The following is a 13,416-nucleotide window of genomic DNA, read 5'->3' as shown; positions in this document are numbered from 1 at the left end:
GGCTGTGTGAGATTGACTGGGTTATGGTAGTGTCAGCTGTGGCTCAGTGGGCAGCACACTTGCCTCTGAGTCAGAACGTTCAACTCCCACTCCAGAGACTAGGGCACAAAAATCCAGGCTGAGGGAGTGCTGCACTGTCGGATGTGTCGTCTTTTTGCCTTTGAGTCCTGCGCGGAGGGGTTTCCTGTACGGGCTGCTCCTGCACACTCTCAACTTTGCCATCCTCGTCTGCCGTCCGGACATGCCATGGCGTACCATCTTGCCGTCCGGAGGAGGCGGGGTCCCCAATGGAGTGCACTCTACGCGGGAGTCCTCCCACTATTTATCGGGGACTTGGCCTGGAGGGTGGTGCACGGAGCAGTCCCGTGCAACAAATTTTTAAGCCGGTTCACGGGCTCCCAGGCCGCCTGCAATTTCTGCGGTCTTTATGGAGTGTGTGAGGTTGCAGCCCCTGTTCCATTATTTAAAGGGGCTGCTCCTCAATTTCTGGTTGCACTTCAGTCCCACACTCCTGATCTTTGGGCACCCTGTGCGGAGGGGAGCTGGTAGGTCCGAGGGCCTCCTCATAGGACAGCTCCTGGGCACGGCCAAGGGTGCCATCAGCCGGTCCAGGTAGCGGGCGGTCAAGGGGGTCGTTCAGCCTGACTGCCTGCCTCTCTTCCGCGCCTACATCCGGGCCAGGGTGTCCTTAGAGATGGAGCACGCGGTGTCCACCGGTACGTTCGCGGCCTTCCGTGAGAGGTGGGCGCCGGAGGGACTGGAGTGCATCGTCACCCCCGGCAACCAAATTTTAATTTGATTTTATATGTTTTAAAGTTTAATTTGTTTTAATTGCCAGGTTCTTAGTGTCCCCCTCCCCTTTTATAGGGGGCACTTGTAAAATATATGGTTTTAATGCCCCCCAAAAAATCACAAAAAACCCCAAAAAAACATTTATTAGAAAAAGGGGCAGTTAAGTGTCTGGAGTGTCCCCCAGATCGGGGGGCACTTGATCTAATATTTATTTTGTTCCCCCCCAAAAGAGTTGACTAGGTTATGGTTTCTGTAGGCTGGAGATGAATTGAGTAAAGGTCAGTGGGCTTGGTTTACCCTGGCTGGGTTTAACTGAATGGAGTTGCGTGAGGATGAGAGTGGTTTTGGTTTTTATAAACTGTAGTTGAAAAAAAAAATTGGATTGCTACAGCATCTTTCACAAGCTCAGGATGTCCCAAAGCGCTACAGCCAATTAAGTACTTTTGAAATGTAGTCACTTTTGTAATGTAGGAAACCCGACAGCCAATTTTCACACAGCAAACTCCCACAAACAGCAATGTGATAATGACCAGATAACCTTTTTTCAGTGATGTTAATTGAGGGATAAATATTGGCCAGTACACCAGGGAGAACTCCACTTCTCTTCTTCGAAATAATGCCACGTGATCTTGAGAGAGCAGACGAAGCCTCGGATTAACGTCTCATCCGAAAGTCGGCACCTCCAACAGTGCAGCGCTCTCTCAGTGTTGGGAGTGTCGGCCTAGATTTATGTGCTCAAGTCTCTGGAGTGGGACTTGAACGCACAGGGGCTACCAGTGCCAGAGTGCCACCACTGAGTCATGGCTGACACAGTTGAGCAGAGTCAGTGAGCCGGGTCTATCCTATGGGTTTGGTTTTAGACTGTAGTTGGGCAGTCAGTGGCCTGATTTTCTGGGTTGGGTTTACCGGGGTTGTTTTATGGACTGTCAGTGGCTGGTTTACCCTGGCTGGGTTTGGTTTGGTTTATAGGCTGTATTTGAGCAGTAAGTGATCCGGTTTACCAGGTTTGGTTTTATTGACTGTCAGTGGCTGGTTTACCCTGGCTGGGTTTGGTTCATAGACTGTACTGGAGTAGTCAGTGGGCCGGGTTTACCCCGGTACGGTGTACCGGGTTGGGTTTGCCATTTTGTTTTATGCACTGTATTTGAGTGGTCAGTGGCCGGGTTTACCAGGTTGGTCAGTGGCCGGGTTTACCGGGTATTTGAGCAACAGTGGCCAGGTATTTAAGCGGTCAGTGGCCGGGTTTAACGGGTATTTGAGCGGTCAGTGGCTGGGTTTACCAGTCGGTCAGTGGCCGGGTTTACCGGGTACTTGAGCGGTCAGTGGCCGGGTTTACCAGGTTGGCCAGTGGCCGGGTTTACCGGCTCGGTCAGTGGCCAGGTTTACCGGGTTTTTGAGCGGTCAATGGCCGGGTTTACCGGGTCGGTCAGTGGTTGGGTTTACCGGGTATTTGAGTGGTCAGTGGCCGGGTTTACCGGTCGGTCAGTGACCGGGTTTACCGGGTATTTGAGTGGTCAGTGACTGGGTTTACCGGGTCGGTCAGTGGCCGGGTTTACCGGGTATTTGAGTGGTCAATGGCCGGGTTTACTGGGTCGGTCAGTGGCCGGGTTTACCGGGTATTTGAGTGGTCAGTGGCCGGGTTTACCGGGTATTTGAGCGGTCAGTGGCCGGGTTTACCGGGTATTTGAGCGGTCAGTGGTCGGGGTTACCGGGTATTTAAGCGGTCAGTGGCCGGGTATTTAAGCGGTCAGTGGCCGGGTTTACCGGTCGGTCAGTGGCTGGGTTTAGCGGATATTTGAGCGGTCAGTGGCCGGGTTTACCTGGTCGGTCAGTGGCCGGATTACCGGATATTTGAGCGGTCAGTGGCCGGGTTTACCGGGTATTCGAGCAGTCAGTGGCCGGGTTTACCGGTTAGTCAGTGGCCGGGTTTACCGAGTATTTGAGTGGTCAGTGGCCGGGTTTACCAGATCGGTCAGTGGCCGGGTTTACCGGTCGGTCAGTGGCCGGGTTTACCGGGTATTTGAGCGGTCAGTGGCTGGGTTTACCGGGTATTTGAGCGGTCAGTGGCCGGGTTTACCGGTCGGTCAGTGGCCGGGTTTACCGGGTATTTGAGCGGTCAGTGGCCTGATTTCCGGGTTGATCAGTGGCCGGGTTTACCGGGTATTTGAGCGGTCAGTGGCCGGGTTTACCGGGTATTTGAGTGGTCAGTGACTGGGTTTACCGGGTCGGTCAGTGGCCGGGTTTACCAGGTATTTGAGCGGTCAGTGGCCGGGTTTACCTGGTATTTGAGCGGTCAGTTGCCGGGTTTACCGGTCGGTCAGTGGCCGGCTTAACCGGGTATTTGAGCGGTCAGTGGCCGGGTTTACCGGGTCGGTCAGTGGCCCGGTTTACCGGGTATTTGAGCGGTCAGTGGCCGGGTATACCGGGTCGGTCAGTGGCCGGGGTTACCGGGTCGGTCAGTGGCCGGGTTTACCGGGTATTTGAGCGGTCAGTGGCCGGGTTTACCGGGTCGGTCAGTGGCCTGGTTTACCGGGTATTTGAGCGGTCAGTGGCCGGGTTTACCGGGTCAGTCAGTGGCCGGGGTTACCGGGTCGTCAGTGGCCGGGTTTACCGGGTATTTGAGTGGTCAGTGGCCGGGTTTACCGGGTATTTGAGCGGTCAGTGGCCGGGTTTACCGGGTACTTGAGCGGTCAGTGGCCGGGTTTACCAGGTTGGCCAGTGGCCGGGTTTACCGGCTCGGTCAGTGGCCAGGTTTACCGGGTTTTTGAGCGGTCAATGGCCGGGTTTACCGGGTCGGTCAGTGGTTGGGTTTACCGGGTATTTGAGTGGTCAGTGGCCGGGTTTACCGGTCGGTCAGTGACCGGGTTTACCGGGTATTTGAGTGGTCAGTGACTGGGTTTACCGGGTCGGTCAGTGGCCGGGTTTACCGGGTATTTGAGTGGTCAATGGCCGGGTTTACTGGGTCGGTCAGTGGCCGGGTTTACCGGGTATTTGAGTGGTCAGTGGCCGGGTTTACCGGGTATTTGAGCGGTCAGTGGTCGGGGTTACCGGGTATTTAAGCGGTCAGTGGCCGGGTATTTAAGCGGTCAGTGGCCGGGTTTACCGGTCGGTCAGTGGCTGGGTTTAGCGGATATTTGAGCGGTCAGTGGCCGGGTTTACCGGGTCGGTCAGTGGCCGGATTACCGGATATTTGAGCGGTCAGTGGCCGGGTTTACCGGGTATTCGAGCAGTCAGTGGCCGGGTTTACCGGTCAGTCAGTGGCCGGGTTTACCGGGTATTTAATCGGTCAGTGGCCAGGGTTACCGGGTCGGTCAGTGGCCGGGTTTACCGGTTATTTGAGTGGTCAGTGGCCGGGTTTACCGGGTTTTTAAGCGGTCAGTGGCCAGAGTTACCGGGTCGGTCAGTGGCCGGGTTTACCGGTTATTTGAGTGGTCAGTGGCCGGGTTTACCGGGTTTTTAAGCGGTCAGTGGCCAGGGTTACCGGGTCGGTCAGTGGCCGGGTTTACCGGGTATTTGAGTGGTCAGTGGCTGGGTTTACCGGTCGGTCAGTGGCCGGGTTTACCGGGTTTTTAAGCGGTCAGTGGCCAGGGTTACCGGGTCGGTCAGTGGCCGGGTTTACCGGGTTTTTAAGCGGTCAGTGGCCGGGTTTACCGTGTATTTAAGCGTTCAGTAACCAGGCCCCGCGGTGCTCCGGAAGTGGTTGCCACAGTGACGGGGAAGATGGCGGCGGGTTCCACGTCTCTCGGAGGCCGCGGCAGCGCGAGTCTTTCCATGGACTTTCTGGAGGGACTGACGGAGATCGCGGAGCTGCAGGAGGCCTACAGCAAGCTGTGCAGCGAGGAGGTACGGTACGGTACGGCCAGGAGAGACAGGGCCCGCCGGGGAGGCGAGGGAGTGGAAGGCAGCACCCTCCGGGACAGGCTGGGGCCGGGAGAGGGGCAGGGGAGGACGGAGACCGCGGTGGGGGAGGATAGGTGAGGCCCCAATAACAAATGTCAGCGTTTTAAACTCACTGAGACATATCGGTGGAGATTGCGGCCTTCCAAATCATCCTTTACACTCTCTCTAAATCTATCTATCTATCTCTATATAAAATCACACACGTGTATGTGTTTATATATAATATGTCATTGCAACAACAACTTGTATTTATATAGCACCTTTAACGCAGTGAAATGTCCCAAGGCGCCTCACAGGAGTATGTGATAAAAATTTGACACCGAGCCGCATAAGTGACCAAAAGCTTGTTCAAAGGGGTATGTTTTAAAGAGCGTCTTGAAGGAGGAAAGAGAGATGGAGAGGTTTGCAGGTTTATGCTTAATACATGTAAACCATCCATGGATATATCGATAATGCTACTTTGAAAATAAGTGTATATAACGTGTGTATGAGTGTATATAAGACTTATTTATACAGCACCTTTCACGACCTCAGCATGGCTAAAAAGCTTCACAGCCAATTAAGTATTTTATGAAATATCACTGTTGTAATATAGGAAATGCAGCAGCCAACTTGTGCACAGCAATGTCCCACAAACAGTTGTTAAATAAATGACTTAACTATTTTAGGTATTGGTAGAGGGTTAAATGTTATCCAGCACTGGGGAGGACTCTTCTGCTGTCCTTCGAATAGATTTATTGCGTTCACCTGAGAGAGCAGATGGGGCCTCGGGTTAATGTCTCATTCGAACGACGGCACCTCGGAGCGTCTGGAGCGTCTGCCTGGATTATGGGCTCAACTCTGTGGCGTGGGACTTGAACCCACGACCTTCTGTACAAGTATTGTTTCTTGTTCAAGCAATATTCTTGTAGCAATACAGGTACAACATTTATGCAGAAGATTCAAAAGAGACGGTTTGGGCACGTTTCACAAACTGAAACAGCTAGAAATACCTTTCATGGAACAAGAAGCCAAGGAAGATTTAGGAAGTGCTGGATTGATGATGCCAAAAGTGATGTCAAGGAAAGGGATACAGATAGAAACATAGAAAATAGGTGCAGTAGTAGGCCATTCGGCCGTTCAGCCCTTCGAGCCTGCATCACCATTCAATAAGATCATGGCTGATCATTCCCTCAGTACCCCTTTCCTGCTTTCTCTCCATACTCCTTGATCCCCTTAACCATAAGGGCCATATCTAACTCCCTCTTGAATATATCCAATGAACTGGCATCAACAACTCTCTGCGGCAGGGAATTCCACAGGTTAACAACTCTCTGAGTGAAGAAGTTTCTCCTCATCTCAGTCCTAAATGGTCTACCCCTTATCCTTAGACTGTGTCCCCTGGTTCTGGACTTCCCCAACATCGGAAGCATTCTATCCGCATCTAACCTGTCCCGTCCCGTCAGAATCTTGTATGTTTCTATGAGATCCCCTCTCATCCTTCTAAACTCCAATGTATAAAGGCCCAGGGATCCAGTCTCTCCTCATATGTCAGTCCAGCCATCCTGGGAATCAGTCTGTTGAACCTTCGCTGCACTCCCTCAATTGCAAGAACGTCCTTCCTCAGATTAGGAAACCAAAACTGAACACAATATTCCAGGTGAGGCCTCACCAAGGCCCTGTCCAACTGCAGTAAGACCTCCCTGCTCCTATACTCAAATCCCCTAGCTATAAAGTTCAACATACTATTTGCTGCCTTCATCGCCTGCTGTACCTGTATGCCAACTTTCAATGACTGATGAACCATGACACCCAGGTCTCATTGCACCTCCCCTTTTCCTAATTTCCGCCATTCAGATAATCTGTCTTTGCGTTTTTGCCCCCAAAGTGGATAACCTCACATTTATCCACATTATACTGCATCTGCCATGCATTTGCCCACTCACCTAACCTGTCCTGAAGCAGCCAGGCTGGTTCAGAACCACAACAATGGAGTGAATTCATTGGGCCCCATCGTCACTGCTGGGTTGCTGGGAATTATATATATATGTGTGTGTGTGTGTGTGTGTGTGTGTGTGTGTGTGTATAATATATATTATACCTCCTTCAGAGTGTCAGTGCAACCTTCGGACACCTGAGGAAAAGAGTGTTTGAAGACCAAGATCTCAAACTTGGCACCAAGCTCATGGTCTACAGAGCAGTAGTGATACCCGTCGCCCTCATATGCTTCAGAGACATGGACAACGTACAGCAGGCACCTCAAAGCACTGGAGAAGTACCACCAACACTGCCTCCGCAAAATCCTGCAAATTCATTGTCAGGATTTACGCAACGTCAGTGTTTTCTCTCGGGCCAACATCCCCAGCATTGCGGCATTGATCATGTTCAGTCAGCTCCGATCGATGGGCCACATTGTCCGCATGCCTGATACAAGACTCCCGAAGCAAGCACTCTATTCCGAGCTAAGTCACGGCAAGAGAGACCCAGGAGGGCAGAGAAAACGCTTCAAGGATGCCCTCAAAGCCTCCTTGAAAAAATGTGGAATCCCTGGCCCAAGACTGCTCAAAGTGGAGGAGAAGCATTTGAGAAGGAACCAAACACCTCGAGTCTCTTCGCCGGGTGCAAGTACAAACAGCAGAAGGAGCGTACGACAACCCAAGCATCCCCACCCACCCATCCCTTCAACCACCCTCTGCCCCACCTGTGACCGAGACTGTAGATCCCACATTGGTCTCATCAGTCACCTTCGAACTCGTTTTGGTGTGGAAGCAAGTCATTCTTGACTCCAGGGGACTGGAAGAAGATATATGCGAATATATAATACACAAATTTACATTACACATTTTATATAAATATTTTTCTCCCCTCCAATTCTCTTTACTTCCTTCCTCTTCTGGTGTCGTAACTGAGCCCGATCCTGAACACATCAAAGGTCCAGACACGTGCACTTTTCAGCAGGGGCTACTGGCTGGTGATTAGCAGCAAGATCCATGGCTAATTTTTATTTTTCTTCTTCCCCTCACTAATCAGGGTGAATGAAATTAATGGTATCAGCTCAAATGTCACTGTGGCTGAAATCACATAACTCGCCACAGAGCTGGAATCAAATCTAGGACCTACCTGGTCTGTATGGCTCAAGTACTCACTGAATAAACTTGCTGAGCCATCAGGACATCATTAGTTCCATCAGATCCCCAGTTCAGATCCTGTGTGCTCATGTGACTAATGATGCTGCAATTCAGTGTGAATGTTGGGTGAGAGAGTGATTGTTCTTGCTGTGCCATCGTGGTCATTTGACAGCTGATTGACACTCTCACTGTCTGGACTTACTAATGCAGAGTGCGAAGAGTGAGAGCAACCGTTGTCCGTGGAACAAACTCGAGCAAAACTCGGTGCATTTGGGAAAAGGGAGAAGTTGGGGGTGGGAAAAAAGACTTATGAATATAAAAAATAGGAGCAGGAGTAGGTCATTTGGCCCCTTGAGTCTGCTCCTTCGTTCAGTGAGATCATGGCTGATCTACCTCCACTCCACTTTCCTGCACTATCCCCATATCCCTCAATTCCTTTAATATCCAAAAATCTATCGATCTCTGTCTTGAATATACTCAAAGACTGAGCATCCACAGCTCTCTGGGGTAGAAAATTCCAAAGATTCACCACCCTCTGAGTGAAGAAGTTTCTTTTCAATGGCCGATCCCTTATTCTGAGACTGTGACCCCTGGTTCTAGACTCCCAGTCAGAGGACACATCCTCCCTGCATTTACCCTGTCTAGCCCTGTAAGAACTTTGAAAGAGTGCAACTGAGTATCTTTGCCATTGAGGAGTGTTGTGTATTCCTGGGCTATTGGAAAGACTACATTGTCAGTAAGGTATGTGCATGTATGTAATTGTTGTAAGATGTATTTACACTCTGTTGATAAGATGTGCATGTCTGTAAGGTGTTTTACATTGGGTGCGTCTGTAAAGTGTGTTTCCGCTGTGTTTTTGCTAATGTTTACTGACTGGCTGATTGGTTTCCTTTCTTCCGCTCTTTCTGCAGGAGGTAGTGGAAGCAGAACTGGAAGCTCTCCTTGGACAGCAGAGCAGTCTGGACAGTAAGATGGTGGCTCTGCACCGCATGGGGTAGGTACCAAGCAGTGATTAAAGCACTGGATTGCAATAGATTACTGTCAAAAGCTGAGCCAACAGATTAGTTTTTTGATCCGGTTCTCAGTTTCACTAATTGCGTGCAGAACTGCTGCGCGGGACAAATTATTTCTGTACCGCATGCTTTGCAGTTTGTCTTTGGGTCTGTTTAGTGTACTGGTACCAATACATGGCAGGAAAATACCCTGCATTTAAGCTAATACACTTTGATGATGTACAGCTCTATTGCTCGTGTAGAGGGTAAATTCCAATACAGACTCGTTAGGCTGAATGGCCTGTTCGGAGTTCTAACTAATTGTATGTAACCCTCTTGTATGAGGAAATTATGGTAAACCTTTGCAAATCACTGGTTAGGCCTCAGCTGGAGTATTTTGTCCAGTTCTGGAAACCACACTTTAAGAAGGATGTCGAGGCCTTGGAGAGGGTGCAGAGAAGGTTTACTAGAATGGTACCACGGATAAGGGATTTGAGTTATGTGGAGAGATTGGAGAAGCTAGTAGAGAAAGTTATGGGGAGATTTACTAGAGGTGTTCAAAATTTTGAGGGGTTTTGATAGAGTAGATAGGGAGAAACTGTTTCCACTGGTAGCAGGGTTGGTAACCAGAGGACAGATTTAAGATAATTGGCTAAAAAACTGGGGGAAGTTAGAATTTTCTTCTACACAATGAGTTGTTACGATCTGGAAGGCACTACCTGAAAGAGTGGTGGAATTAGTTCAGTAATAACTTTGGAAAGGGAATTGGATATACCCCTGTATATGAAAAGGAGAAATTTGCATGGCTATGGGGAGAAAGCAGGGGAGTAGGACAAATAGCATAGCTCTTTCAAAGAGCTGCCACAGACATGATGGGCCAAATGGCCTCCGACTGTGCTGTATAATTCTCTGCCACTCTAAATTCATCCTTTCGAATTGCTCCCACCACCAGTGTAAACATCTTGGTGTTGTACAGTTCAGAATGATCTCTCCAGACACAGTGCAACTCTGGATAAAAGATGCCTATAAACACACTACTGCATGTTCTTCACAGTTGAAATAGTGGACAGAGAAGATTACATTTGCATACATTTTACTTAATCCTAGTGACAATTCTGCAAATGGGGAAACCTATAAAGTGCAGCACAATGGCTTTCAGGAAACTTCAGCAATCTGTGTTTGGTGATTTGAGACACTGTGTCATCACAGCAAACACTGTTGATGTATGTTTGTGAGGAGCTGGTAGAATTTCAGTTAGCTGCCCTGGAGGACAGACAACTTGATGTCGACACTGTTGAAGTGCAACATATTCCATTCCCCAGTGAAGACATTCCTTACTTTGATTACAAAATTCACATACAAAATATGAATCCAATAAATGTAATAATAATTGATTTATATATGTTCAACTTTGGCATTAAACAGGAGAGGAACCTGATGTCATGTGAGGTGAGTGTTTCTCAGTCTATTATAAAAAAAAAACCATACTAAAGTGCTTATTTATCTTTTTAGTTTTCAGTTCATTTGAAGGGTATACAGCTGAACCATTAACCCGTTCTTTCTCTTTACTGATGCTGTCTGGCCTGTGTTTTCAGCATTTTCTGTATTTATTATGGAGTGTTCCAATGCCCTTCATTGTGTATCCACTTCATGGTACTTCTATCATTCTTTTTTCACGGTCCCTTACTGCTTTCTTCCCCAGTCCCAACTTGCAGCTGATCGAGGGGGATGCCAAACAGCTTGCAGGGATGATCACGTTTACATGCAACCTGGCTGAAAACGTAAGCGGCAAGGTTCGGCAACTCGACCTGGCCAAGGTACAGCAATTGCATTTTTGCAGCTACCATGTAGCGTATGGTTGTTACATCCATAAATGGTAAAGGGACAATGTCTGTCTGTTTTTGGAAAGTTTGTTTGTTGTCCCAATTTCTGAAACTGTCAGCTCGATGTTAAACCTGCCATATTGGGCAGTAGATGTAGTAGAAGCTCTGCTTCATGGAGCATCAGTTGTAGGTTCCGACCTGGGTCTATTTATCCCAGTTTCCTGCCCTTCTCTCCTGCAGACGTTGGCTCATGGCATCATGGGCATTGGGCACTCCCGAGACTTGGGCCAATTGCCCATTAATCATGCACAAGTCTCGACAGTGATTGTCAGGAGAATATTCAACCATGAAGGATAACACGGCTATCTACATTTTCACAATTTCAAGCAAGAGTTACTGGGTAGTGGTCAGGTACAGGAATGTAGATTGAATTTTTTGGGGTAGAATAGATTTATGTGTTTTCTCATACATTTCTGAAATAGCCATGTTTAATATGGATGGAAATTCCGCCACGAAACAGAAATCAGGGGATAGTAGTTACAGGAAGTTTCTCAGACTGGCAGAAAATGAAAAGTGGTGTCATGCAGGGATTTGTGCTGGGACCACTTTTCTTCACCATCATTTGGACACACAAAATAGAGATACATAGGAACAGGAGTAGGCCATTGAGTCCATCTAGCCTGTTTCACCATTCAATTAGATCTTGGGTGATCTGTACCGTACCTCCATGTACTCGCCTTGGTTCAGTAACCCTTCGTACTCTTACCTGACAAAAATCTATCAATCACAATGGGATGTTGTCGCAGTTTGCAGATGACACCAAATTGGGTGGTTTTTAGCTAATAATATGGAGGACTGCATCAAAATAAGACATAATCAGGCTTGCAGACTGGGCAGATAAATGGGTACTTAAATTCAATCTAAATGAAATGTGAAGTGTTGTTTTTGGTAGGAGGAATACTGAGGCCAGTTATTGCTTGGAAGGTAAGAAACTTAATGGAGTAGAGGAGCAAAGAGATCTGGGAATACAGTCACATTAATACCGCAAGCTGATAAGGTCATTAAAAAGTGCAAAAATTGTACAGGGATTCATTTCTAGAAGAGAATACAAAAGCAGTGAGGTCTTACCAATTTAAAAGGCTCTGTTAATTTCAGGCAAAGTTGGGACTTCAAGCAGTTTCAATCAGCTGTTCACACCTCATCAAAGTGCGATTACCTTGGTGATGAGAACATAAGAAATAGGAACAGGAGTCGGCCATTTGGCTCCTCAAGCCTGCTCTGCCATTCAATAAGATCATGGCTGATCTGATCTTGGCCTCAACTCCACTTCCCTGCCCGCTCCCCATATCCCTTGACTCCCTTATCGTTCAAAAATGAACGTGATTTATCGTGATGAGAGTCTGGGTGCAGCTGCTAATAGTTAGGAGAGGCATTCTGGGTTTATGAAAATACTGGTTACTTTGCTTTTTGGTTTTACTCTCCAAATCGTGTTAACATCAACAGACTTGCTGTAATTGGTATGGACGGTACCATTCAGCACAGTGCTGAACATTGAGTTATTAACTGTGGAGTTTACAAACCTGAGCGGTGACTTGCAGGAGCAGGAAGCCTTTTACACGCAGTGTGTGTAAACGGGGCCATTCGTTTGCACTGACTGAATCCGTCAATTTCTGCTCTTAATTACATGGGTTTACCAAATTTTTATTGCTATTTTGGAAGTTGGGTTTGGTGAAAACCAGAAATTCACTGACCTCGTTGGGAATATTTTAACTTATTTTAGCTTTTAATTAGGGATTGCAGAAGGAGCATGGTATAATGGACCTTGCTATAGAATGCTGTCCTTGCGAGAAAATAGAAGTTTAAAAATAATTTTGTGCAGGAAAATCCATCGAAGCTTACACCAAGAATTAACTCATGCATCCATTTAGCATTTTGGGAATTGAATCTAATGATTTTATATAACATAATCTTGTTCTGACACACATGCTTTGGCAATGTATTACTCCTCCTGAGGACACTGAATTGTCCCGGGGTACTGTTCCATGGGCGCAGACAGCCTTTAACTGTCCATTCTTCGTGCATGAGCTCTGATATGCATGAATGTTGACCTTGCCCAACACTCACATTACAGGTACTTTGCATTCATGGGTCACTGGATGCCGATCAGGAGAGGGAATCCTGGCTGGTTTCCTTCAGTGCCTTCCCTTGTACGGGAGCGTTGAGGCCAATTTCAGCTGCCACCCACTCCAACCTGGCTGAGATCCACATATTGGGATTCCACTTGCTGCCTTCCTGATCAGAGCGGCCATGCTTCTAGCGACTGAGCATTCACAGGGACCAGCTTATTAGTTTAAAAAGAATGTCAAAACAAAAAATAAGGGGAATATGAAGTTGTGAATCACATTAAGAGCAAACATCTTTGCTGTATCAGGTTGCAGACTCAGTCGTAATTTTGGTAGAGGCCCGGGGAGTGAGCTTGCCTGTCTGCGTTTTGGGTTGGGGGGTGGGGGGTGAGGGGTGATGTGTGATTCAGAGCTAATGAGCGTCTGAGGAGAAAGCGAGGAACGGAACAAGAGAGTCAACATTCACAGTGTGGTAATCGTGGTCTTATCTGTGCCTTGCAGAATCGGATTTACCAGGCCATTCAGCGAGCAGACGACATCTTGGATCTGAAGTTCTGCACTGACGGAGTGCAGACAGCTCTACGCAGTGAGGACTATGAGCAGGCGGCCGCACACATCCATCGCTACCTGTCCCTCGACAAATCCGTAATTGAGCTCAGCAGGCAGGGCAAGGAAGGTG

General features: G+C 48.2%; 1 protein-coding gene across 3 annotated transcripts in view; it reads left to right on the top strand.

Moving 5' to 3' along the window:
* cog4 (component of oligomeric golgi complex 4) overlaps nt 1-13,416 on the top strand; it is an 86,963-nt gene that overhangs the window by 28,259 nt on the left and 45,288 nt on the right. For 2 of the 3 annotated variants that reach the window (XM_070897760.1, XM_070897759.1), the window contains exons 1-4: nt 4,496-4,635; nt 8,711-8,793; nt 10,494-10,608; nt 13,239-13,413. In XM_070897760.1, coding sequence (XP_070753861.1) covers nt 4,513-4,635; nt 8,711-8,793; nt 10,494-10,608; nt 13,239-13,413 — 496 coding nt within the window. In that variant the 5' untranslated portion in view covers nt 4,496-4,512. Of the gene's footprint in view, nt 1-4,495; nt 4,636-8,710; nt 8,794-10,493; nt 10,609-13,238; nt 13,414-13,416 lie in introns of those variants that run through there. The other variant, XM_070897761.1, reaches the window with a different exon arrangement.

This window comes from Pristiophorus japonicus, chromosome 13 (assembly GCF_044704955.1).
Source record: "Pristiophorus japonicus isolate sPriJap1 chromosome 13, sPriJap1.hap1, whole genome shotgun sequence".
Taxonomy (NCBI): Eukaryota; Metazoa; Chordata; class Chondrichthyes; family Pristiophoridae; genus Pristiophorus; species Pristiophorus japonicus.
Note: the sequence above shows the minus strand (reverse complement) of the source record. Positions and strands in the feature narration are given on the sequence as shown.